This window comes from Hypanus sabinus, chromosome 11, assembly GCF_030144855.1.
Source record: "Hypanus sabinus isolate sHypSab1 chromosome 11, sHypSab1.hap1, whole genome shotgun sequence".
Lineage (NCBI taxonomy): Eukaryota > Metazoa > Chordata > Chondrichthyes > Myliobatiformes > Dasyatidae > Hypanus > Hypanus sabinus.
In genome coordinates, this window is record NC_082716.1 from 15,392,273 (window position 1) to 15,417,433 (window position 25,161).

Here is a 25,161-nt window from a genome sequence, read left to right on the forward strand (position 1 = left end):
GGTTCAGAAGTCTGATAGCTGAAGGGTAATAACTCTTCCTGAGCTTGGTGGTCACAGTTAAACAATCAAATTTATTATTAAAGTACTGTAAAATACCTTGAGATTCATTTTCTTGCAGGCATTTACAATTTTGCTCTCCTTATTTAAAAAAAGCTAAACTGATATAGTAGGCACTTTGACAGAGATTCACTCAGCCACTTCCTGAGATGAGATGGTTGTCCTGTCATGAGCAGTTAAAGAAATTGGATTGGCAGGATATTCTTTGGAGATAGAAGAATAACTGATTATAATGAAACAGACAAGGTCATCACAGGGCACAACATGGCAGGTGCTGGAATGTGGAAGTGGAAGAACCTAAAATAGTTTTACACAATGGTGGGGGGAGGGGGAATTGAAAGAGGAAGTAGATATTTCCTTGAAAAATTGGGGAATACAGATCAATGGGGATATTGCACAGGGCTGTTCTGGTAGTGCAGTGGTTGGAGTAACTCTATTACTGGCCTGTGATCTGGGTTCAATTCCCGACACAGCTGTGAGGTGTCCGGACGTTCTCCCCATCACTGTGCAGTTTTCTCCGAGTGCTCCAGGTTCCTTCTACATTCCAAAGACCCACGGGTTAGTAGATTAATTGGCCATATGGGTGCAATGAGGCAACATGGGTTCATTTGTCCGTAGGACCTGTACCATGCTATATCTCCTCCAGGATAAGAGGATATGTGACCCAGGGCAGATCAGCCATCATCAAACTGAATGGCACAACTGTCCTGGGGGCAGAGAACCCTAAATTCCATAAGATATAGGAGCAGAATTCAGCCATTTAGCCCATTGAGGCTGCTCCATCATTCCACATGGCTGATTTATTACCCTCTCAACCTCATTCTCCTGCCTTCTCCCCATAACCTCTGACACCATTACTAATAAAGAACCTGTCAACCTTCGTTTTAAATATATCCAATGTCTTGGCCTGGACAAATGTCTCTGGCAATGACTTCCTCACATTCACTAACATCTGGCTAAAGAAATACCAACTCATCTCTGTTCTATAGGGAAATTGTTCTATTGTGCCCTCTGGTCCTAGAATCCCCTACTATAGGAAACAGCTTCTTCACATCCACACACTCTAGGCTTTACAACATTCAATAGGTTTCACACAATTCCATCCCTCCCTCATTCTTCTATACTCCAATGAGTAGGTCCTCTAATTCCATTTCACCCTGGAATCATTTCTGAGAACCCTCTTTGAACCCTCTCCAGCTTCAGCACACCCTTTCTAAATGCAAGAGCCCAAAACAACTCACATTACTCCATGTCAGGACTGTTGCAATCTACTTCCTAAGTTCACCTGCCATATTGTTGTTCCCCATTACGAACTCACCAGCATCATTTTCCAGTGGTCCAATATAAACTGTCACCTTGTTTTTACTCTTTATATAACTGAAAAAGCTTTTGGTATCCTGCTTTATATTTTTGGCTAGTTTGTCCTCATATTTCATCTTTTCCCTACTTATAGCTTTATTAGTTGCATTTGTTGGATTTTAAAAGTTTCCCATTCATCCAACATCCCATTCATTTTTGCTACCTTGTATGCACTTCCCTTGGATTTTATGGAGTCTATAACTTCTCTTGTCAGCCACGCTTCCCTACACCTGCCATTTGAGAACTTCTTTTGGGGGACATGTCTGTCCTGCACCTTGTGAACTATGCCCAGAATCTTCAGACATCTTTGTTCTGCCATCATCCCCACCAGTATCCTCCTTCAATCCACCTTCTCATGCCTCAGTAACTCCCTTTATTCCGTTGTGATATTGATATATGTGACTTATGCTTCTCCCTCTCAAATTGCAGTGTGAATTCAATCATGTTATAATCACTGCCTCCTAAGGGTTTCTTTACATTGAGCTCCCTAATAAGATCTGGGTTAATACACAACACCCATTCTAAGATAGTCTTACCCTGAGAAGGCTCAAGCACAAGTTGCTCTAAAAAGCCATCTCATAGGTAATCAACAAATTCCCTCACTTGCTATCCAACACCAATCGGATTCTCCCTATCCCCCTACATATTGAAGTCCCCCATTACAATTGTGATATTATCCTTATCACATGACATTTTCAGTTTCCTTTGGAATCTCAACACCACATTTTGGCTAATATTTGGAAGCCTGTATATGATTCCTCTAATGGTCTTTATGCCCTTGGAGTTTATCCACAAAGATCCAGTATTCTCTGATGCTGTCACCTCTTTCTAAAGATGTAATCCCATTTCACCACCATCCCATCTCATCAGAGCCACACGACCAACTAATCCTCAAATACAACAAGAGTTGTAGAGTTTTTCAAAGTGTGTCCATAGGTTCTGGAATCAGTTCAGTGTTAGGTGAGTGAGGTTGTCCATACTGGTTCAGAAGCCTGATAGTTGAAGAATAATAACTGTTCCTGAACTTGGTGGTCACAGTTAAAGTAAAATTTATTACCAAAGCACTGTATAATACCTTCAGATTCATTTTCTTGCAGGCACATTCAATTTAGCTCTCCTTATTTAAGAAAAGCTACACTGATATAGTAAGCACTTTGACAGAGATTCACTCAGCCATTTCCAGAGATGAGATGCTTGTCCTGTCATGAGCAGTTAAAGAAATTGGATTAACAGGATATTCTTTGGAGTTTAGAAGAATAACTGATTATAATGAAACAGACAAGGTCATCACAGGGCACAACATGGCAGGTGCTGGAATGTGGAAGTGGAAGAACCTAAAATAGTTTTACACAAGGGGGGGGGGGGAATTTAAAGAGGAAATGGATATATTTCCTTGAAAATTTGAGGAATAGATATCAATGAGGATCTTGCACAGGGGCATTATGGTCGTGCAGTAGTTGGAGTAACACTATTACTGGCCTGTGACCCGGGTTCAATTACCGACGCGGCTGTGAGGAGTTCCAATGTTCTCACCGTCATTGTACACTTTTCTTCCAGGTGCTCCAGGCTCCTCCTACATTCCAAAGACATATGGGTAGTATGTTAATAGGCCATATGGGTGTAATTGGGCAACATGGGTTCATGGCTCTGTAGGACCTGTACCGTGCTCTATCTCCTCTAAGATAAGAGGAGATGAGACCCAGAGAAGATCAGCCATCATCAAACTGAAAGGCACAACAGTCTTGAAAAGCAGAGAAACCTACATTCCATAAGACAAAGGAGCAGAATACGGCCATTTAGCCCATTGAGTCTGCTTCATCATTCCAACATGGCTGATTTATTATCCCTGTCAATCTCATTCTCCTGTCTTCTCCCCATAACCTCTGACATCCTTACTAATCAAGAACCTGTCAACCTTCGCTTTAAATATGTCCAATGTCTTGGCCTGTGTAGATGTCTCTGGCAACTACTTCCTCACATTCACCATCATCTGGCTAAAGAAATACCGCCTCATCTCTGCTCTAAAGGGACATCCTCCTATTCTGAGCCTGTGTCTTCTGGTCCTAGAATCCCTTACCATAGGTAACAGCTTCTCCACATCCACTCTTTCTAGGCTTTTCAACATTTGATACGTTTCACATGATTCCATCCCTTCCACAATTATTCTATATTCCAATGAGTATGCCCCTCTATGTCCTCCTATCATTTGGGACTCATACAAAGAGGATCATATTACGAGGGTGGAGTGAATGTGGACTGGGAGGTAACAGCAACATGTAGCAAAGGAAGAACAGACTGGAAATGACAATTCTCATAAACTGTCCACTCCTTGTCCTTTCTGACAAAATTTTCAATGTACAGAAGTAAACACAAGTACACTTTTATAATTATGTATGATTTTCAGATGTTCACTCAGCATAAGAGGAAAAATGGCCGAGTGCAAGGACGGTTCCTGTTTACCATGTGCCATGGATGAAAGCACAGACTTACCAGACAAGAAATGTAGATTTTTCCCAGAGAGAAATCAGAAGTCATCATCTTCGATAATGTACTTACAGGGTTTATCAAATGTAAGTATACACAAAGCCAGAACAGCATCAGTGCTGTAGGATTAAATGCTTTTACCAAGTCATAATTGCCATGGTACACACTGGGCAATTTACAGTGTGGGAGGGGATGGAACAGACCTGCTGAGATGAGAGAAATGGAGCCACAAAAGCCCACACTAAAAGAGAGTGCGGGGGGGGGGGGGCATTCGATTTACCTTGCAATCAGTTTGCCGCATGTACACTTGTCACATATTTGTAGTCTTAGGCTCGCCCACCAAAGGAAACATCCTTTCCACATCCACACTATCCAAGCCTTTTGACATTCAGTAGGATTTAATGTAGTCAACCCTCATTCTTCTGAATTCCAGCAAATATAAGACCACAGCCATCAAACACACCTCATATGAAAATGCGTTTGGCAACATGGGTCCGTAGGACCTGTACCGTGCTATAGATCATCTAAGAAAAAAGGAGATGAGACCCATAGCCATCATCGAACTGAAAATCACAACAGCCTTAAGAGGCATAGTGACCTATATTCCATAAGAGACAGGAACAGATTTAGGCCATTTAGCCCATTGAGTCTGCTCTATCATTCCAGCATGACGGATTTATTATCCCTCTCAACCTCATTCTCCTGCCTTCTCCCCGAAATCTCTGACACCATTACTAATCAAGAACCTGTCAACCTTCGCTTTAAATATATCCACTGTCTTGGCCTGCACAGATGTCTCTGGCAACGACTTCCTCAGATTCACCATCATCTGGCTAAAGCAATATCAACTCATCGCCTCTCTAAAGGGACATCCTTCTATTCTGAGGCTATGCCCTCTGGTCCTAGAATCCCTACCAGAGGAAAAAGCTTCTCCACATCCACTCTCTCTTGGCTTTTCAACATTCGATAGGTTTTTACTTTCTAAGTTCACCTGCTATTTATTTGTCACCCATTACTACCTCACCTGTATCATTTTCCAGTGGTCCAATATGAACTGTCACCTTTCTTTTACTCTTTATATAAATGAAAAAACTTTTGGTTTCCTGCTTTACATTTTTGGCTAGTTTGCCCTTATATTTCATCTTTTCCCTACTTACATCTTTTTTAGTTGACATTTGTTGGATTTTAAAAGATTGCCAATCATCCAATGTCCCATGCACTTTTGCTACTGTAAATGCACTTTCCTTGGATTTTATGGACTCCTTAAATTCTTTTGTCAGCCACTTTTCCATATCCCTGCCATTTGAGAACTTCTTTTCTGGGTCATATCTGTCCTGCACCTTGTGTCCTCCTTCAATCCACCTTCTCATGCCTCAGTAATTTCCTTTATTCCATTGCAATACTGCTATATGTGACTTGTGCTTCCCCCTCTCAAGCTGCAGTATGAATTCAATCAAGTAATATCTGGGTTAATACACAACACCCATTCTAAGATAGTCTTTCCCTGAGTAGGCTCAAGCACAAGCTGCTCTAAAAAGCCATCTCAGAGGTAATCAACAAATGCCTTCACTTGAGATCCAACACCAATCGGATTTTCCCAATCCCCTTACATATTGAAGTCCCCCATTACAATTTGACATTACTCTTATTACATGTCATTTCAGCTTGCTTTGCAATCTCAACACCACATCTTAGCTAATATTTGGAAACCTATATATGATTCCTCTAATAGTCTTTAAACCCTTGGAGTTTCTTAACTCCACCCAGAAAGATTCATTATTCTCTGACCCTATTTCCCCTCTTTCTAAAGATGTGATCCCATCTCACCACCATCCCATCTCATCAGAGCCACACCACCGCATAATCCTAAAATAAATAATTAGTACTTACAACATGAGTTGTAGAGTCCTTCAAAGTATGTCCACAGGTTCTGGAATCAGTTCAGTGTTAGGTGAGTGAAGTTGTCCATACTGGTTCAGAAGCTTGATAGTTGAAGGGTAATAACTGTTCCTGAACTTGTTGTTCACAGTTGAAGTAAAATTTATTACCAAAGTACTGTATAATACACTGAGGTTCCATTTCTTGCAGGCACTTTCAATTCTGCTCTCCTTATTTAAGAAAAGCTACACTGATATAGTTGGCACTTTGACAGATTCACTCAGCCACATCCTGAGAAGAGATGTTTATCCTAATATGAGCAGTTAAAGCAATTAGATTAACAGGGTATTCTTTGGAGTTTTGAACATAATTACATCACAGGGCACAACAAGGCAGGTACTGGAATGTGGAAGTGGAAGAACCTAAAATAGAGAGGATAGCTATACACAGGTGGGGGGGGGGGGATTTAAAGAGGAAGTAGATATTTCCTTGAAAAATTGGAGAATATAGATCAATGGGGATCTTGCACTGGGGCATTATGATAGTGTACTGGTAGGTGCAACACTTTTACTGGTTAGTGAACTGGATTTAATTCCCGCCACAGCTGTAAGGAATTCAGACATTCTCCTCGTCACGCTGCAGTTTTCTTCCAAGTGCTCTAGTTTCCTCCTACATTCCAAAGACATAGAGGTTAGAAGGTTAATTGGCCAAATGGGTGTAACTGGGCAACATAGGTTCATGGGTCCATAGGACCTGTACAGTGCTACTTCTCCTCTGAGATAAAAGGAAATAATACCCAGGGCACATTAAACTGCAAGGCACAACAATCTTTGGGGGCATAGTGACCGATATTCCATAAGACAATGGAACAGAATTAGGCCATTTAGCCTATTGAGTCTGCTCCATCATTCCAGCATGGCTGATTTATTACCCTCTCAACATCATTCTCCTGCCTTCTCCCCATAACCTCTGACACCATCACTAATCAAGAACCTGTCAATCATCGCTTTAAATATGTCCATTGTCTTGGCCTGTACAGATGTCTCTGGCAACGACTTCCTCAGATTCACCATCTAAAGAAATACCACATCATCTCTGGTCCAAAAGGACACCCTTCTATGCTGAGGCTATGCCTTCTGGTCCTAAAATCCTCTACTATAGGAAACAGCTTCTCCTCACCCACACTCTCTAGGCATGTAAACATTCGATAGGTTTCACACGCTTCCATCCCTCCCCCATTCTTCTATACTCCATTTAGTAGTCCCTCTAAATCCATTTCATCCGAGAATCACTTTTGTGAACCCTCTTTGAACCCTCTCCAGTTTCAGCACAACCTTTCTAAGATAAAGAGCACAAAACTGCTCACATTACTCCAAGTGTGGACTGTTGCCACGTCCTTACTAAGGTCACCTGCCATTTCTTTCTCCCCCATTACTACCTCACCAGCAGCATTTTTCAGTGGTCCAATAAAATCTCTCACCTTCCTTTTACTCCTTATATAACTGAAAACCTCTGGTATCCTGCTTTATATTTTTGGCTAGTTTGCTATCATATTTCAACTTTTCCCTACTTCTAGTTATTTAGTTGCCATTTGTTGGATTTTAAAAACTTCCCAATCATCCAACTTCCCATTCACTTTTGCAACCAAACATGCACTTCCCTTGGATTTTATGGAGTCCTTAATGGAGTGTGTGTACTTCAATGCAAGAAGCATCAGGAACAAAGGTGATGAACTGAGAGCCTGGATACATACATGGAATTATGATGTAGTGGCCATTACGGAGACTTGGCTGGCACCAGGGCAGGAATGGATTCTCAATATTCCTGGATTTCAGTGCTTTAAAAGGGATGGGGGGGAGGGGAGGAGGGGTGGCATTACTGGTCAGGGATACTATTACAGCTGCAGAAAGGGTGGGTAATGTAGCAGGATCCTCTTTTGAGTCAGTATGGGTGGAAGTCAGGAACAGGAGGGGAGCAGTTACCCTATTGGGGGTATTCTATAGGCCCCTTGGTAGGAGCAGAGATCCTGAGGTGCAGATTGGGAGGCAGATTTTGGAAAGGTGCAAAAATAACAGGGTTGTTATCATGGGTGACTTTAACTTCCCTAATATTGATTGGCACTTGATTAGTTCCAAGGGTTTAGATGGGGCAGAGTTTGTTAAGTGTGTCCAGGATGGATTCCTGACACAGTATGTCGACAGGCTGACTAGAGGGAATGCCATACTAGATCTAGTATTAGGTAACGAAGCAGGTCAGGTCACAGATCTGTCAGTGGGTGAGCACCTGGGGGACAGTGATCACCGCTCCCTGACCTTTAGCATTATCATGGAAAAGGATAGAATCAGAGAGGACGGGAAAATTTTTATATATATAACAATCACAGCACAAAAACAGGCCATCTCGGCCCTCCTAGTCTGTGCCATTGGGGAATTGGGAATTAATTGGGGAAAGGAAAATTATGAGGCTATAATGCTAGAACTTGCGGCTGTGAATTGGGATGATGTTTTTGCAGGGAAATGTACTATGAACATGTGGTCGATGTTCAGGGATATCTTGCAGGATATCAATCAAAGGGTTACAATTGTGACATTACCCTTATTACATGTCATTTTCAGCTTGCTTTGCAATCTCAACACCACATCTTGGCTACTATTTGGAAGCCTGTATATGATTCCTATAATGGTCTTTATGCCCTTGGAGTTTCTTAACTCCACCCACAAAGATTCAGTCTTCTCTGACCCTATGTCACATCTTTCTAAAGTTGTAATCCTATCTCATCAAAGCCATACCATTGCCTAATCCTAAAATAAATAATTAGTACTGAGAACATGAGTTGTAGAGACCTTCAAAGTGTGTCCATAGGTTGTGGAATCAGTTCAGTGTTAGGTCAGTGAAGTTGTCCATGCTGGTTCAGAAGACTGATAGTTGAAGGATAACTGTTCCTGAACTTGGTGGTCACAGTTAAAGTAAAATTAAATTTATTATCAAAACACTGTATAATACCTTGAGATTCATTTTTCTTGCAGGCATTTACAATTTTGCTCTCCTTATTTAAGAAAGACCTACACTGATATAGTAGGCACTTTGACAGAGATTCACTCAGCCACTTCCTGAGATGAGATGCTTGTTCTGTCATGAGCAGATAAAGAAATTAGATTGACAGGATATTCTTTGGAGTTTAGAAGAATAACTGATTATAATGAAACACACAATTTCATCAGATGGCATAACCTGGCAGGTTCTAGAATGTGAAAATACAGAGGATAGTTTTACACAACGTGGGGGGCGGGACTTAAAGAGGAAGCAGATATTTTCTTTGAAAATTGGGGAATAGAGATAAAAGGTGATTTAGTGCATGGGCATTATGTTTGGAGTAACACTATTACTGGCCCGTGACCTGGGTACCATTCCTGCCATGGATATGGTAGTTCGGACATTATCCCCATCACTCTGCAGTTATCCTCTGGGTCCTCCAGTTTCCTCCTACTTTCCAAAGACATAGGGGTTAGTAGGTTAATTGGCCAAATGGGTGTAATTCGGCAACATGTGTTTATTGGTCCATAGGATCTGTACCATGCTATATCTCCTTTAAGATAAGAGGAGATGAGACTCAGGGCAGATTAGCCATCATCAAATTGAAAGGCTTAACAGTCTTGAGTGGCATAGTAACCTACATTCCATAAGACAAAAGAGCCGAATTAGGCCATTTAGCCCATTTAGTCTGCTCCATCATTCCAGTAATAGGGGACTCTGTAGCTAGGGGACAGATAGGCGATTTTCAGGATATGAAAAACAAACATGGATGGTAGTTTGCCTCCATGGTGCCAAGGTCCACAATGTTTCTGATCGTGTCTACAATATTCTGAAAAGGGAGAGAGAGCAACCAGAAGTCATGGTACATATTGTTACCAATGACATGGGTAGAAAAGGGAGGAGGTCCTGAAAAAAGAATGCAGGGAGTTAGGAAGGAAGCTGAGAAGCAGGATATTAAGGGTAGTACTGTAGGGATTGCAGTCTCTGCCAAGCAGCAGTGATGATAGGAATAGAATGAGTTAGCAGATTAGTGTGTGGCTGAAAAATTGAAGCAGGAAGCAAGGATTCAGATTACTGGATAATTGGGACTACTTGTAACCTGTACAAAAGAGATTGGTTGAACTTGAATCTGAAGGAAACCAATATTCTTGTGGGCAGGTTTACTAGAGCTGTCGGGAGTGGTTTAAACTAATATGGCAGAGGGATGGGAACAAGTATCACAGAGCAGAAGATGAGCCAGCAGGTTTACAAATAGTTGGATTTTACATGAATGTAAGGAATGAGCCAATGATTGAGTACAAATGCAGACAGAGCAAGAGATAAATTGTACCACAGTGGCAAAATTCAAAAGTGTGAAGAATGCAGAACTGAAGGTGCTGTATTTAAATGCACGTTGCGCTAGGTATAAACCGGATGAATTCGTGGCGCAATTAGAAATTGGTCAGAATAATGTTGTTGGCATCACTGAGTCGTGGCTGAAAGAAGGCCATAGTTGGGAGCATAACATCAAAGGATATCCTTAGTATCGAAAGAACAGGCAGAAAGGGTTAGGTGGTGGTCTGGCTCTGATGAGATGGGCTGGTGGTGAAATGGGATTACATCTTTAGAAAGAGGTGACATAGGGTCAGTGAATGCTGAATCTTTGTGGGTGGAGTTAAAAAACTGCAAGGGTATAAAGACCATTATAGGAACCATATACCAATAGTAGCCAAAATGTGGTGTTGAGATTGCAAAGGAAGCTGAAAATGTCATGTGATAAGGATAATATCACAATTGTAATGGGGGACTTCAATATGTAGGGGGATTGTGAGAATCAGATTGGTGTTGGATCGCAAGTGAGGGAATTTGTTGATTACCTTTGAGATGGCTTTTTAGAGCAACTTGTGCTTGAGCTACTCAGGGAAACGCAATCTTAGAATGGGTGTTGTGTATGAACCCAAATCTTATTACGGAGCTCAATGTAAAGAAACCCTTAGGAGGCAGTGATTATAACATGATTGAATTCATGCTGCAATTTGAGATGGAGAAGAACAAGTCACATATATCAGCATTGCAATGGAATTACAGGAGTTACTGAGGCACGAGAAGGCAGATTGAAGGAGGATACTGGTGGGGATGTTGGCAGAACAGAGATGTCTGAAGATTCTGGGCATGGTTCACAAGGTGCAGGACAGATATGAACCAGAAAAGAAGTTCTCAAATGGCAGGGGTAGGGAACCGTGGCTGACAAGGGAAGTTAAGGACTCCATAAAATCTAAGGAAAGTGCATATAAAGTAGCAAAAATGAATGGGATGTTGGATGATTGGGAAGTTTTTAAAATCCAACAAATGGCAACTAAAAAAGCTATAAGTAGGGAAAAGATGAAATATGAGGGCAAAGTAGCCAAAAATATAAAACGGGATTCCAAACGTTTTTTCAGTTATATACAGAGTAGAAGGACGGTGACAGTTTATATTGGACCATTGGAAAATTATGCTGGTGAGGTAGTAACAGCAGACAAAGAAATGGCAGGTGAACCTATTGAATACATGGCAACAGTGTACACTTGGAGTATTGTGAGCAGTTTTGGCCTCTTTATCTTAGAAAGGCTGCGCTGAAACTGGAGAGGATTCAAAGAGGGTTCACAAAAATGATTCCAGGTTGAAATGGATTTAGACGGACATTCCAACATGGCTGATTTATTATCCCTCTCAACATCATTCTTCAGCCTTCTCCCCATAACTTTTGACACCTTTACTAATCCAGAACTTCTTCTTGCATTGTACTCATCAGGGACATTGGAGGGCACAGAGGAGCATTCCGCTACCCCGGCTGGCATCTCTACTGTCCTAGCTGAGCAGCGACAGTTTAAAGAAGGGAAGGAAAAAACTTGAGTTTTTCTTTCCTTTGCTTTTTCTGACTGAAGCCTCTCTTTGCTGAAGCCTCAAAGAGCTGAAGCATCAAGATCATCACTCTGACTCTGTCCACTCAATTCATGACCGCTGCAACAATGGTCACTATTCTTACCCCTGCATTCCTTTAATTTGCTCTTACTAATCAATCCCAAACATGGATTGTTTGATAGTCAAAGCTCCATTTCATTGTAGCAACCCACTGCTCCCTTTTCTACTTGGGCAGTGGACCTGAGTGAAAACCCCTCCTCTAAATTTCCCATGTTCAGATTGGTCACTGGTCAAAGTTCTATTTTGGGATAGCGATCCACTGCTCCTTTTTATCCATGGGCACTGGACCTGAGTGAAATCCCCTCCTCTCAAAACTTCTGATTTCCAGATTGGTTACTGATCAAAGTTCTTTTGATTCTGGCTTCAGCCACCTTCCTTTTCAGTTCTGATGGAGGGTCTCACCTGGAAACGTCGAATGTTGGTTCCTCAAATTGATGCTGACTGACCTGCTGAGTTCCTCCAGAATTTTGTATGTCTTGCCTCTTTAACCCTAGTTTTGTCTCCACAAATATGCAGGTAGATAAATTCTGTGATTCTGAGACCCACAATCCTGAAGCACCCAACATGCAGAACGAAATGTGCAATTACAAGAGCACTTGGGACGTGATCAGCCAGTCAGAAGATTTCAAAAACATTTTGTCACCTCACAATGGTTCAGTCAAACCAACATTCACACTTCTACAGGCCAAGGACCGTGTGCTTTGTTTAGTCCTGGATGTCTCAGGAAGCATGAGATCGGTAAGATCTATAATGTTATTAGAACATAGCCTTGCACATCACACAAACCAATCTTCTATCTTTGGACTCACTTTACACCGCACGCTGTTGGAGCAGTGCTGCCAGGATAATCAAACACATGACCCACCCAGCCAACACACTTTTTCTCCCTTTTCCCTCTGGGAGAAGGTTCAGGAGCTTGAAGATTCATACAGCCAGATTTGGGAACAGCTTCTTTCCAACCATGATCAGACTGCTGAATGGATCCTGACCCGGATCTGGGCTGTACCTTCCAAATATCCGGACCTAACTTAGAACCATAGAACATTACAGCAAAGAAACAGCCTTTTGGCCCTTCTTGGCTGTACCAAACCATTTTTCTGCCTAGTCCCCCTGACCTGCACCTGGGCCATATCCCTCCAATCCCCTCTCATCTATATACCTGTCCAAATTTTTCTTAAATGTCAAAAATGAGCCCACATTCACCATCCGGGAGTCTCTGTCAGGACCACAGAATATCCTGTCTGTACCCCTGACTATAGAGTCCCCTATCACTACCACTCTCCTCTTCTTCCTCCCTCCCTTCTGCACTGCAGAACCAGACTCAGCGCCAGAGTTCCGACTGCCACAGCTTGTCCCAGGTAGCCATCTCCTCCAACAGTATCCAAATCCGTATACTTGTTCTGGAGGGGAATGGCCACTGGGGAACGCTGCACTACCTGCCCTTTCCCCTTCCCTCGCCTGATGGTAACCCAGATACCTGTGCCCTGTTCCTTAGGTGTAACTACCTCTGGGAAGCTACTATCTATAAACGGCTCAGTCTCCCGAATGATCCACAGGTCATCCAGCTCCAGCTCCAGTTCCCTAATGCGGTTTATTAGGAGCTGCAGCTGGATGCACTTCTTGCAGGTATCATTGTCAGGGACACCGGAGGTCTCCCTAACTTCCCACATTCTGCAAGAGGAGCATTCCAACATCCTGCCTGGCATATTCTTTAGTCTGAACAAAGAAAAGTAGAAAAACAGAAGCTTACCGGAACCTACCCTCGCCTCTGCCTGTTTCTCGCCGAAGCCTGATTGAGGCAAAGCCGTCCCACTCCGACTCAGTCCACTCCAATGATGGCCGCTGTATATGGTGCTCTCCCTTTTAAACCTTGGCGCGCTACGTCATGCGCCTGCACAGTAGACCCTCTTTTCCCCATTCAGTTAAAGAAAAGAAAACCGACCTTCCCTTCGCGATGCATCAGTCTCCCACTCTCAGCCTCCGGCTTCGATTGAAAAAGGCACTACCTTACTACAAAACTTGCACTGCCTTACTTGCCCTTTTCTATTTTCTAATTATGATTTATAATTTATATTTTTATCATATTTACTTGTATTTGTAGTTCAGGGAGCATGAAGCGCAGAATCAAATATTGCTGTGATGATTGTACGCTCTAGTATCAATTGTTCGGTGACAAAGGAGTGAAGTAATGTATGACATAGGAACAGAATTGGACCATTCAGCCCATCGAGTCCACTCTGCCATTCCATCATGGCTGATCCCAGATCCTATTCAATCCCATACACCTACCCTCTCGTCATATCCCTTGATGCCCCAATGAGTCAGAAATCTGACCCTTTCACTTTGAATATACCCACAGATTTGGCCTCCACCACATTCTGTGGCAGACCATTCCACAAATTCACCACTCTTTGGCTAAAAAAGCACCTCAATTTTGGGCTGAATTTCCTCTCGTGTGACTTTCAACAAGAGCAGCCCAAAGGCTGGGTATTCAGAATCGGAACCAGATTTATTATCACTGACATATGCATGAAATCTGTTGTTTTACAGTGGCATTTCAGTAGAATCCATTAAAATTATTATAAATTACAGTGAAAAATATTGAAAAGTAGTGCAAAAACAGACCAAAAATGGCAGTAATATTTATGGTTCATGGACCATTCAGAATTCTAATGGTGGAAAGAAGCTATTCCTAAAACAATGAATGCCGGTCTTCTGGATCCTGTACCTCCTCTCTGATGAAGAGGGCATATCCTGGATGGTGGGGTTCTTAATGATGGATGCCACCTTCTTGAGGCATCGCCAATTGAGTTCTGAAGAAGGGTCTTAGTCTCAAACATTGAGTGTTTATTCATTTCCATAAATGCTACCTAAACTGCTGAGTTCCTCCAGCATTTTGCGTGTGCTGCTCTGGATTTCCAGGATCTGCAGAATTTCTTGTGTTGATGATCTCATTTTGAAGGTGTCCTTGATGATGTGGTAATCTCAGTGGTGGTTATGCAGCTTTCTAATGCTTATGTGGTAGAGAGGACTTTGGGGAGTCACCCAAAAGTCTCACCTCCTGACTCCCTAAAATCCCCTCCACCATGTAACATGTCATGTATGCGAATTGGAATTTTTTTTTACTTACGTAAATCTCTGTGGATTGAGCAACAGTAAAGGAGATATTCAACACCATCCACAGCAAAGCAGGCTGCTTGATTAAAATAAATTTATATTATTTTTTAAAAACCTTTCTCAATATATAAAGTTTAATTAAGTCAAATAAATGGGATCTTGCTGGACATTGAATTTTATTTTTCTGATGTACAGGAGAATCGCATTGTCAGACTCCGACAAGCTGCTGAGATATTCCTACTGCAGATTGCTGAAACAGGATCACAAGTTGGAATTGTCACTTTTAACTCTGGTGCCAGCATTAAAACACGGTTAAAAAGGATCGATAATGATGCCGTAAGGGAGAATCTTGTACAGCTGTTACCAACATCACCTGGTGGGGGAACGAGCGTCTGTGCTGGGGTTAGGGCTGGATTTCAGGTAAGCCTGGACTGTTTTGCCAGTTCTACTGATTACAGGTGTTGCATTTTTTCCATGTTGACATCTGATTGTTGCAGGTACTTCGTGGTGATGACAATGCTACAGAGGGTGATGAAATTATTTTACTGACAGATGGACAGGATGGTCAAATAAGCACCTGCTTCCCAGAAGTGGAAGCAAGTGGAGCTGTAATCCATACCATTGCTCTAGGACCATCTGCAGCTGTACAGTTAGAAGAGCTCTCAACCATGACAGGTAACTGCACTAAAATACCTGGTCAAAGGAAATAGCTGAAGATACTGTGTGGAGAATATGAACCCACCAAACATTGAGTAGCAGAAGACACTGGACAGCTGTCTTCCACTTCATGAACATAATCCTGGATTCTGGGAACACACTGCCCAGGATGTCCTGTTAAGACTGTGGATAGGACTAACAGCAGCCATTTCATACACAATACCTCCGATCTCTAAACACAAAGTACACTGCAGATGCTGTGGTCAAATCAAGATGTACAAACAAGCTGGATGAACTCAGCAGGTTGGGCAGCATCCGTTGAAAGGAGCAGTCAACATTTCGGGTCGAGACCCTTCGTCAGGACTAATGAAAGAGGGGGCAGGGGCCCTATAAAGAAGGTGGGGGGGAGGGTGGAAAACCAATCAGAGGAATGATCAAGGGGTGGAGGAGGGGAAGCAGGGAGGGGATAGGCAGGAGAGGTGACGAAGGAATCTAAGGGGAAAGCACTATTGGTAGTAGAAGAAGGCAGAGTCATGAGAGGCAATAGGCAGCTAGAAGAGAAGACAGAGTCAAGGTGGTACAGGGGAAGGGAAAGGCAGGGAATTACCGGAAGTTGGAGAATTCGATGTTCATACCAAGGGGCTGGAGACTACCCCCAGACAGTATATGAGGTGTTGCTCCTCCAACCTGAGTTTCGCCTCATCATGGCAGTAGAGGAGGCCATGTATGGACATATCCGAATGGGAATGTGAAGCAGAGTTGAAGCGGGTGGCAACCGGGAGATCCTGTCTGTTGTGGCGGACGGAGTGGAGGTGCTCGACGAAGCGGTCCCCCAATCTGCGTCGGGTCTCGCCGATGTAGAGAAGGCCATATCGGGAGTACCAGATGCAATAGATTACCCCAACAGACTCACAAGTGAAGTGTTGCCTCACCTGGAAGGACTGGTTGGGGCCCTGAATGGTGGTAAGAGAGGAGGTGTAGAGACGGCTGTAGCACTTACGCTTGCAGGGATAAGTGCCAGGTGGGAGATCTGTGGGGAGGGACGTGTGGACCAGGCAGTCGCGGAGGGAACGATCCCTGTGAAAAGCAGAGAGTGGTAGAGAGGGATAGATGTCCTTAGTGGTGGGATCCTGTTGAAGGTGGCAGAAGTTATGAAGGATAATATGCTGGATCGGGAGGCTGCTGGGGTGATAGGTGAGGACAAGGGGGACATAGTCCCTGTTGTGGTGACAGGAGGATGGGGTGAGAACTGAAGTGCAGGAAATGGAGGAGATGCGGGTGAGGACATCGTCGATGATGGCAGAAGGGAAACCATGATTCTTAAAGAAAGAGGACATTTGGGATACCCTGGAATGGAAAGCCTCATCCTTGGAGCAGATGCAGCAGAGACGGAGGAACTGGGAATAGGGAATAGAATTTTTGCATTTGGCAGGGTGGGAAGAGGTATAATCAAGGTAGTTATGGGAGTCGGTGGGTTTATAGAAGATGTCAGTGGACAGTCTATCTCCAGAGATGGAGACCGAGAGATTGAGAAAGGGGAGAGAAGTGTCCGAGATGGACCAAGTGAATTAGAGGATTGGGTGAAAGTTAGAGGCAAAGTCGATCCATCTCTTCATGTCAGAAGGGCAAAGTTAAAGTCAGAACTGAAAGATTTAACTATTTTAATCCTACTGGTTATGACTTTTTTATTTATTTTTAGAGATGCAACACAATAAGAGACCCTTTCAGCCCAACAAGCCAAATACACTCAAGTGACCATTAACTAATCTGTACATCTGTGAACTACAGGAGGAGACTACTAGGGGATCAGCTAACCTGGAATGGGTGTTATGTAATGAACCAGAGGCCACAAGGGAACCTGAAGGAAAAGAACTCTGAGGAAGCAGTTATCACAATATGTTTGAGTTCAAGTTAAAATTTTTTGGGAGAAAGTAAAATCTGACGTAGCAGTATTTCAGTAGAGTAAAGGAAATTACAGTGTTTTGACTGGCGTTGGCCAAAGTAAATTGGAAGGAGCTTCTGGTAGGGATGTCAGCAGAGCAGCAATGGTGTGCGTTTCTGGGAAAAATGAGGAACATGTGGGATAGATGCATTCCAAAAACAAAGAAATACTCAATGGCAAAATAGTACAATCGTGGTTGACAAGGGAAGTCAAAGCGAATGTAAAAGCAGAGAGAGCATACAACACAGCAAAAGAATGTGGAAAGATAGAGGGTTGAGAAGCTTTTAAAAGCCTAAAGAAAGCAAAGAAAAGAGTCATTAGGAGGATGAAATATGAAAGCAAGCTAGCAAACAATATCAAAGTGGATAGTAAAAACATTTACAAATATGCAAAAAATAAAAGAGAGATAAGAGTAGATATAGGACCACTAGAAAATGAGGCCAGAGAAAAATAATTATGGGGACAAGGAGATGGCAGATGAACTAAATGAGTATTTTGTATCAGTCTTCACTATAGAAAACACTATCAGTGTGCCAGATGTTGAAGGGTGTGAGGGAAGAGAAGTGAGTGCAATTATTATTACAAGGGAGAAGGTGCTCAAAAAGCTGAAAGACCTAAGGTACAGAGGTCACCTGGACCAAATGATCTGCACGCTAGGGTTCTGAAAGAGGTAACATAGAGATTGTGGAGGCATTAGCAATGATTAAAAATTGTTAGGCACAGGCATGGTGCTAGAGGACAGGAAAATTGCTAATGCCACTCCATTCTTTAAGAAAGACCAGTTAGCTGACCTCAAGTGGTTGGGAAGATGTTGGAGTCAATTGTTATGGATGAAGTTATGGAGTACTTGGTGACACAGGACAAGATAGGACAAAGTGGGGATGTCTGTTCAAATTGTTGGAGTTCTTTGAGGAGATTACAAGTAGGATAGATATAGGGGATTGAACATATAACCATATAACAATCACAGCACAGGAACAGGCCATCTTGGCCCTTCTAGTTCGTGCTGAACACTTACTCTCAACCAGTCCCACCTACCTGCACCCAGCCCATAACATTCCATTCCCTTTCTGTCCATTTACCTATCCAATTTTTTTTTAATTGACAAAATCAAATCTGCCTCTACCATTTCTACTCGAAGCTGATTCCACACAGCTACCACTCTCTGAGTAAAGAAGTTCCTCCTCGTGTTACCCCTAAACTTTTGCCCCTTAACTCTCAACTCTTGTTTGAATCTCTCCTACTCTCAAAGGAAAAAGCCTATCTACATCACCTCTATCTATCCCCCTCAACCTTCTAAGCTCCGAAGAATAAAGACCTAAATTGTTCAACCTTTCTCTGTAACTTAGGTGCTGAAACCCAGGTAACATTCTAGTAAATCTCTTCTGTACTCTCTCTAATTTGTTGACATCTTTCCTATAACTCTGTGACTGAACTGTTCACAATACTCCAAATTTGGCCTCACCAAGACTTTGTACAATTTTAACATTACATCCCAACTCCTAAACTCAATGCTCTGATTTATAAAGGCCAGCATTCCAAAAGCTTTCTTCACCAACTTATCCACATGAGATTCTACCTTCAGGTAACTATGCACCATTATTCCTAGATCACTCTGTTCTACTGCATTCCTCAATGCACTACCATTTACCACATATGTCCTATTTTGATTAGTCCTACCAAAATATAGCTCCTCACATATATCAGCATTAAACTCCATCTGCCTTCTTTCAGCCCACTTTTCTAACTGGCCTAAATCTCTCTGCAAGCTTTGATAACCTACTTCATTATCCACAATGCCACCTATCTACGTATCATCTGCATACTTACTAATCCGATTTACCACCCCATCATCCAGATCATTGATGTATATGACAAACAACATTGGACCCAGTACAGATCCCTGAGGCACACCACTACTCACCAGCCTCCAACCCGACAAACAGTTATCCACCACTATGCCCTGAACCTTCCTAACTAAGCTTCCATGTGGAACCTTGTCAAAGCCCTTACTGGTCCATATAGACAACATCCACTATTTTACCCTCATCAACATTCCTAGTAACTTCTTCAAAAAATTCAATAAGATTTGTCAAACATGACTTTCCACGTACAAATCCATGTTGACTGTTCTTAATCAGACCCTGTCTATCCAGATAATTATATATACCATCTCTAAGAATACTTTCCATTAACTTACCCACTACTGACGTCAAACTTACAGGCTGATAATTGCCAGGTTTACTCTTAGCACCCTTTTTAAACAATGGAACCACATGAGCAATACGCCAATCCTCCGGCACCATCCCTGTTTCAAATGACATTTGAAATATTTCTATCAGAGCCCCTGCTATTTCTGCACTAACTTCCCTCAAGGTCCTAGGGAATATACTGTTAGGACCTGGAGACTTACCCATTTTTATATTCTTTAAAAGAGCCAGTACTTCCTCTTCTTTAATCATCATAGTTTCCATAACTACCCTACTTTTTCCTTTACCTCACACAATTAAATATCCTTCTCCTTAGTGAATACCAAAAAAAAAGATATTGTTCAAAATCTCCCCCATTTCTTTTGGCTCCACACATAGCTGTCCACTCTGATTCTCTAAGGGACCAATTTTATCCTTTTGCTATTAATATAACTGTACAAACCCTTTGGATTCATTTTCACTTTACTTGCCAAAGAGACCTCATATCTTCTTTTAGCTTTTCTAATTTCTTTCTTAAGCTTCTTTTTACATTATTTATATTCCTTGAGAACCTCTTTTACTCCATGCTGCCCATATATATTGTGGATCTCTCTCTTTTTCCGAACCAAGTTTCAAATATCCCTTGAAAACCATGGCTCTCTCAAACTCTTAACCTTTCCTTTCAACCTAACAGGAACATAAAAACTCTGTATCCTCAAAATTTTACCTTTAAATGACCTTGATTTCTCTATTTCATCCTTCCCATAAAACAAATTGTCCCAATCCACTCCTTTTAAATCCTTTCACATCTCCTCAAAGTTAGCCTTTCTCCAATCAAAAATCTCAAACCTGGGTCCAGTCGTATCCTTCTCCATAATTATATTGAAACTAATGGCATTGTGATCACTAGACCGGAAGTGCTCCCCAACACATATATCCATCACCTGACCTATCTCATTCCCTAACAGGAGATCCAACACTGCCCCTTCTCGAATTGGTACGTCTATGTACTACTGCAAAAAACTATCCTACACACATTTTACAAACTCCAAACCATCCAGCCATTTTATAGAATGGGCTTCCCAGTCTATGTGTGGAAAAGCAAAATCTCTCACAATCACAACCTTGTGCTTACTACAACTATCTGCTATCTCTTTACAAATTTGCTCCTCCAATTCTCGCTCCCCATTAGATGGTCTATAATACTCTGCTATGTGTTACTGCATCTTTCCCATTCCTGAATTCCACCCAAATAGACTCCCTAGCCGAGCCCTCTAATCTATCCTGCCAAAGCACCGCTGTAATATTTTCTCTGACAAGCAAAGCAACACCTCCCCCTCTTGCTCCTCTGATTCTATCACACCTGAACCTACGAAATCCAGGAATATTTAGTTGCCAATCACACCCTTCCTGCAGCCATGTTTCACTAATAGCTACAACCTCATATTTCCAGGTACCAATGCATGCTCTAAGCTCATCCACCTTTCTTACAATGCTCCTAGCATTAAAATAGATGCACTTAAGAAACTCTCCATCTCTTACTCTCTGTTACGTACACAACGCTGGAAGAACTCAGCAGGTCAGGCAGCATCCATGAGAAAAGAGCAGCCAACATTTCGGGCCAAGAACCTTCATCAGGAATGGGGGGGAGGAGAGTGCCGAAGCCCAGTAATAGAGATAGGGGAGGGGGTAGGGCTAGACGCACCAGATGGAAAACCAATCAGAGGAAAGATAAAGAGGGGAGGGGGATAAGCATGAAAGAACTGTAGAGATAAAGGAGCAGAAAGTTGAAAGGGGAGAGAGGCAGAGAGGGACCTGGGATAGGGGGAGGGGAGTGGGAGGAAATTACCAGAAATTGGACAATTCAATGTTCATACCACCAGGCTGGAGGCTACTCAAACGGTAGATGAGGTGTTGCTCCTCCAACCAGAGTGTGGCCTCATCATGGCAGTAGAGGAGGCCATGTATGGACATATCTAGATGGGAATGAGGGGCAGAGTTGAAGTAGGTGGCAACAGGGAGGTCTGTCACAATAGACATATATAGAGTAGATATAGGACCACTAGAAAATGAGGCCAGAGAAAAATAATTACGGGGACAAGGAGATGGCAGATGAACTAGATGAGTATTTTGTATCAGTCTTCACTCTGGAAGACACTATCAGTGTGCCAGATGTTGAAGGGTGTGAGGGAAAAGAAGTGAGTGCAATTATTATTACAAGGGAGAAGGTGCTCAAAAAGCTGAAAGACCTAAGGTACAGAGGTCACCTGGACCAAATGATCTGCACCCTAGGGTTCTGAAAGGGGTAGCATAGAGATTGTGGAGGCATTAGCAATGATTCAAAAATCATTGGGCACTGGCATAGTGCCAGAGGACTGGAAAATTGCAAATGCCACTCCATTCTTTAAGAAAGACCAGATAGCCTGACCTCAGAGGTTGGGAACTTGTTGGAGTCAATTGTTAAGGATGAAGTTATGGAGTACTTGGTGACACAGGACAAGATAGGACAAAGTGAGGATGTCTGTTGAACCTGTTGGAGTTCATTGAGGAGATTACAAGTAGGATAGATAAAGGGGATGCAGTGGATGTTTTATATTTGGACTTGTAGAAGGCCTTTGATAAGATGCAACACATAAGACTGCTTACCAAGTTAAGAGCCCATGGTATAACAAGAAAGTTACTGGCATGGTTAGAACATTAGCTGATGGTAGGAGGCAGTAAGTGGTAATCAAAGGATCCTTTTCAGGTTGGCTGCCAGTGAATAGTGATGTTCTGCGGGGGGCGGTGTTGGGTCCACTTCATTCTATGCTATGTATAAATGATTTAGATGATGGAATAGGTGGCTTTGTTGCCATGTCTGCAGATGACACAAAACTGGTGGAGGGGCAGGAAGTGTTGAGGAAACAGGTAGGCTGCAGAAGGACTTAGTCAGATTAGGAGAATGAGCAAGAAAGTGGCAAATGAAATACAATGTTGGAAAATGCATGGTCATTCACTTTGGTAGTAGAAATAAATGGGTAGACTATTTTCTAAACAGGGAGAAAAATCCAAAAATTTGAAATGCAAAGGAATTTGTGCAGAACACCCTAAAGATTAACTTACAGTTTGAGTTGGTGGTGGAAGAGGGCATATGCAATGTTAGCATTCATTTCAAGAAGTGTAGAATAACGAGCAGAGATGTGATGTTGAGGCTTTATGAGGCACTATGAGGACTCACCTTGAGTATTGTGAACAGTTTTGGGCTCCTCATCTAAGCAAAGATGTGCTGGCATTGGAGGGGGTTCAGAGGAGGCTCACAAGGATGATTCCGGGAATGAAAAGGTAATCATACGAGGAACCTTGATAGCTCTGGGCATGTACTCACTGAAATTTAGAAGGATGAGGGGAAGGATCTCATTGAAACCTTTCAAATGTTGTGAGGCCCAGACAGAGTAGATGTGGAAAGGTTGTTTCCCATGATGTAGGATTCTAGGACAAAAGGGCACCTTGTCCCCAAGATGGATGTGCATCCATTTAAAACAGAGATGCGGAGAAATTGCTTTAACCAGAGAGTGGGGTATTTGTGGAATTTGTTACCATGGGTAGCTGTGGAGACCATGTTGTTAGATGTATCTAAGGCAGAGCTTGACAGCGTCTTAATTGGACACAGCATCAAAGGCAGTGGGACTGAACATGGGAACAAAGGATCAGCCATGATCGAATGGTAGAGCAGACTCAATGGGCCAAATGTCCTAATTCAACTGCCATGTCTCATGGTCTTATGGAATCCCACATGGTCAAGGAGTGAATGTACAAACTCCTTACAGTCAGCAGTGGGATTTGAACCTGGATGTTGGCATTGTAATACCGTTACACTAAATGCTACGATACCATTCCACCCACTTTTTTTCAATTAGTATGTGTCATAAATAATAGCTGAGTTTTTTGTAAAACTTGTCATTTTGTCCTGCAGGGGGCTTACAGTTTGCAGCAACAGATAACGTGGATGTAAGTGGATTAATTGATTCCTTCACGGGATTAGTATCAGGAAATGGCAACAGCAGCCAACTGTCCATCCAGGTTTGAATATTTTTCAGTAAGATCCTACCTAAACTGTAGCATTGGAGATATTAATGCCAAGGGGCCACATTGCCAAAATGCTTCCATGTCTGACATTCATCTTAGTCACTGCTTGAGTCTCCAACTTCCATTTCACCTCTTTGCTATTCCTGTGGTCTTCCAACTATCTAGTCAACCCGAGACTCGAGACTTATTCCTGCAGCATCGTCCATGAACCAAGCCACTCTTCCCCTGGTTTGTAGCAATTCATTGTGGCACACAACGGGACCTGTATCGAAAACTATAATAGTTTAAAGAGTGTTGCATGTATTTATGAAGTTTATTCCTCCATATTAACACAATCAATAAAATTAGATACTATATTGTTGTACCACTGAAAGAGGCCTTGCAAATCAGAGCAACTCCATCTATCATTACAATGATTTTGCTGGGATTTGAAGACCTAAGTATGGAGGGCTGTAGGCTGGGTGCAGGTAGATAGGATAAGGATGGCATGGACCAGATGTGTTGAAAGTCCTGTTTCTCTCCTGTATGATTGTATGACTGTATGACTCCACCTGATTTCCCTTTCCCTCTTTAGCCCTAACATTTATTCCATCACATGCCCATTGATTCCCCCTTTCATTGAATAACCACCAATGGAGGCACCATCATCATTTAGCAAAAACATCTATCAATGTACCTTTGGGAAGTAGGAGCACATATGTAGTCACTGGGAGGGTATAAAAACTCTACACAAGAGGTCCGGATTCAACCCTGAACTGGAGATGTTAGACAGCTACAAATTCCACAATAATTTATTTCCATGAAATCTGACTGCACTTGGACTATTGTGTATCCTGGGCCCAGCACGTAAACACAAATACAAAGAAAGCACAGCAGTCCCTCTATTTCCTTAGAAGTTTGTGAAGATTCGACATGACATCTAGAACTTTGACAGACTTCTATATATCTGAAGTGGAGAGAAGATTGTCTGGCTGCATCTTAGCCTGGTATGGAAACACCAATGCCCTTGAAAGGAAAAATGTACCAAAAAGTAGTGGACATGGCCTAGTCTATCACAGGTAAAGCTTTCACAACCACTGAGCACGTCTACATGAAAGACTGTCTCAGGAAAGCAGCATCCGTCAGCAGGGACACCCACCACCTAGGACATGCTCTCTTCTCACTGCTGTCATCAGGAAGAAGGTTAGCACTCACACCACCAGATTTAGTAATACTTACTATCCCTCAGACTCTTGAACAAAGCAGATTATTTCATTCAACTTCACTTGCCCCATCATTCAAATGCTTCCATTACCAAGAACTCATCATCTCATGTACTTGGTACTTATTACTTATTTATTTATTATTATTTATTTATTATCATTATTGTTTCTTCTTTTGTCATTTGCACAGTCTTCTGCACTCTGGTTGAATACCCTAGTTAGGGTGGTCATTCTG

General features: G+C 42.4%; 1 protein-coding gene across 1 annotated transcript in view; it reads left to right on the forward strand.

Annotated features, from left to right (window-relative positions):
* LOC132402348 (calcium-activated chloride channel regulator 1-like) overlaps positions 1-25,161 on the forward strand; it is a 70,011-nt gene that overhangs the window by 6,363 nt on the left and 38,487 nt on the right. The window contains exons 5-9 of the mRNA XM_059985226.1: positions 3,821-3,986; positions 12,271-12,492; positions 15,067-15,291; positions 15,369-15,546; positions 23,612-23,718. Of these exons, the coding sequence (XP_059841209.1) occupies positions 3,821-3,986; positions 12,271-12,492; positions 15,067-15,291; positions 15,369-15,546; positions 23,612-23,718 (898 nt within the window). The remainder of the gene's footprint in view (positions 1-3,820; positions 3,987-12,270; positions 12,493-15,066; positions 15,292-15,368; positions 15,547-23,611; positions 23,719-25,161) is intronic.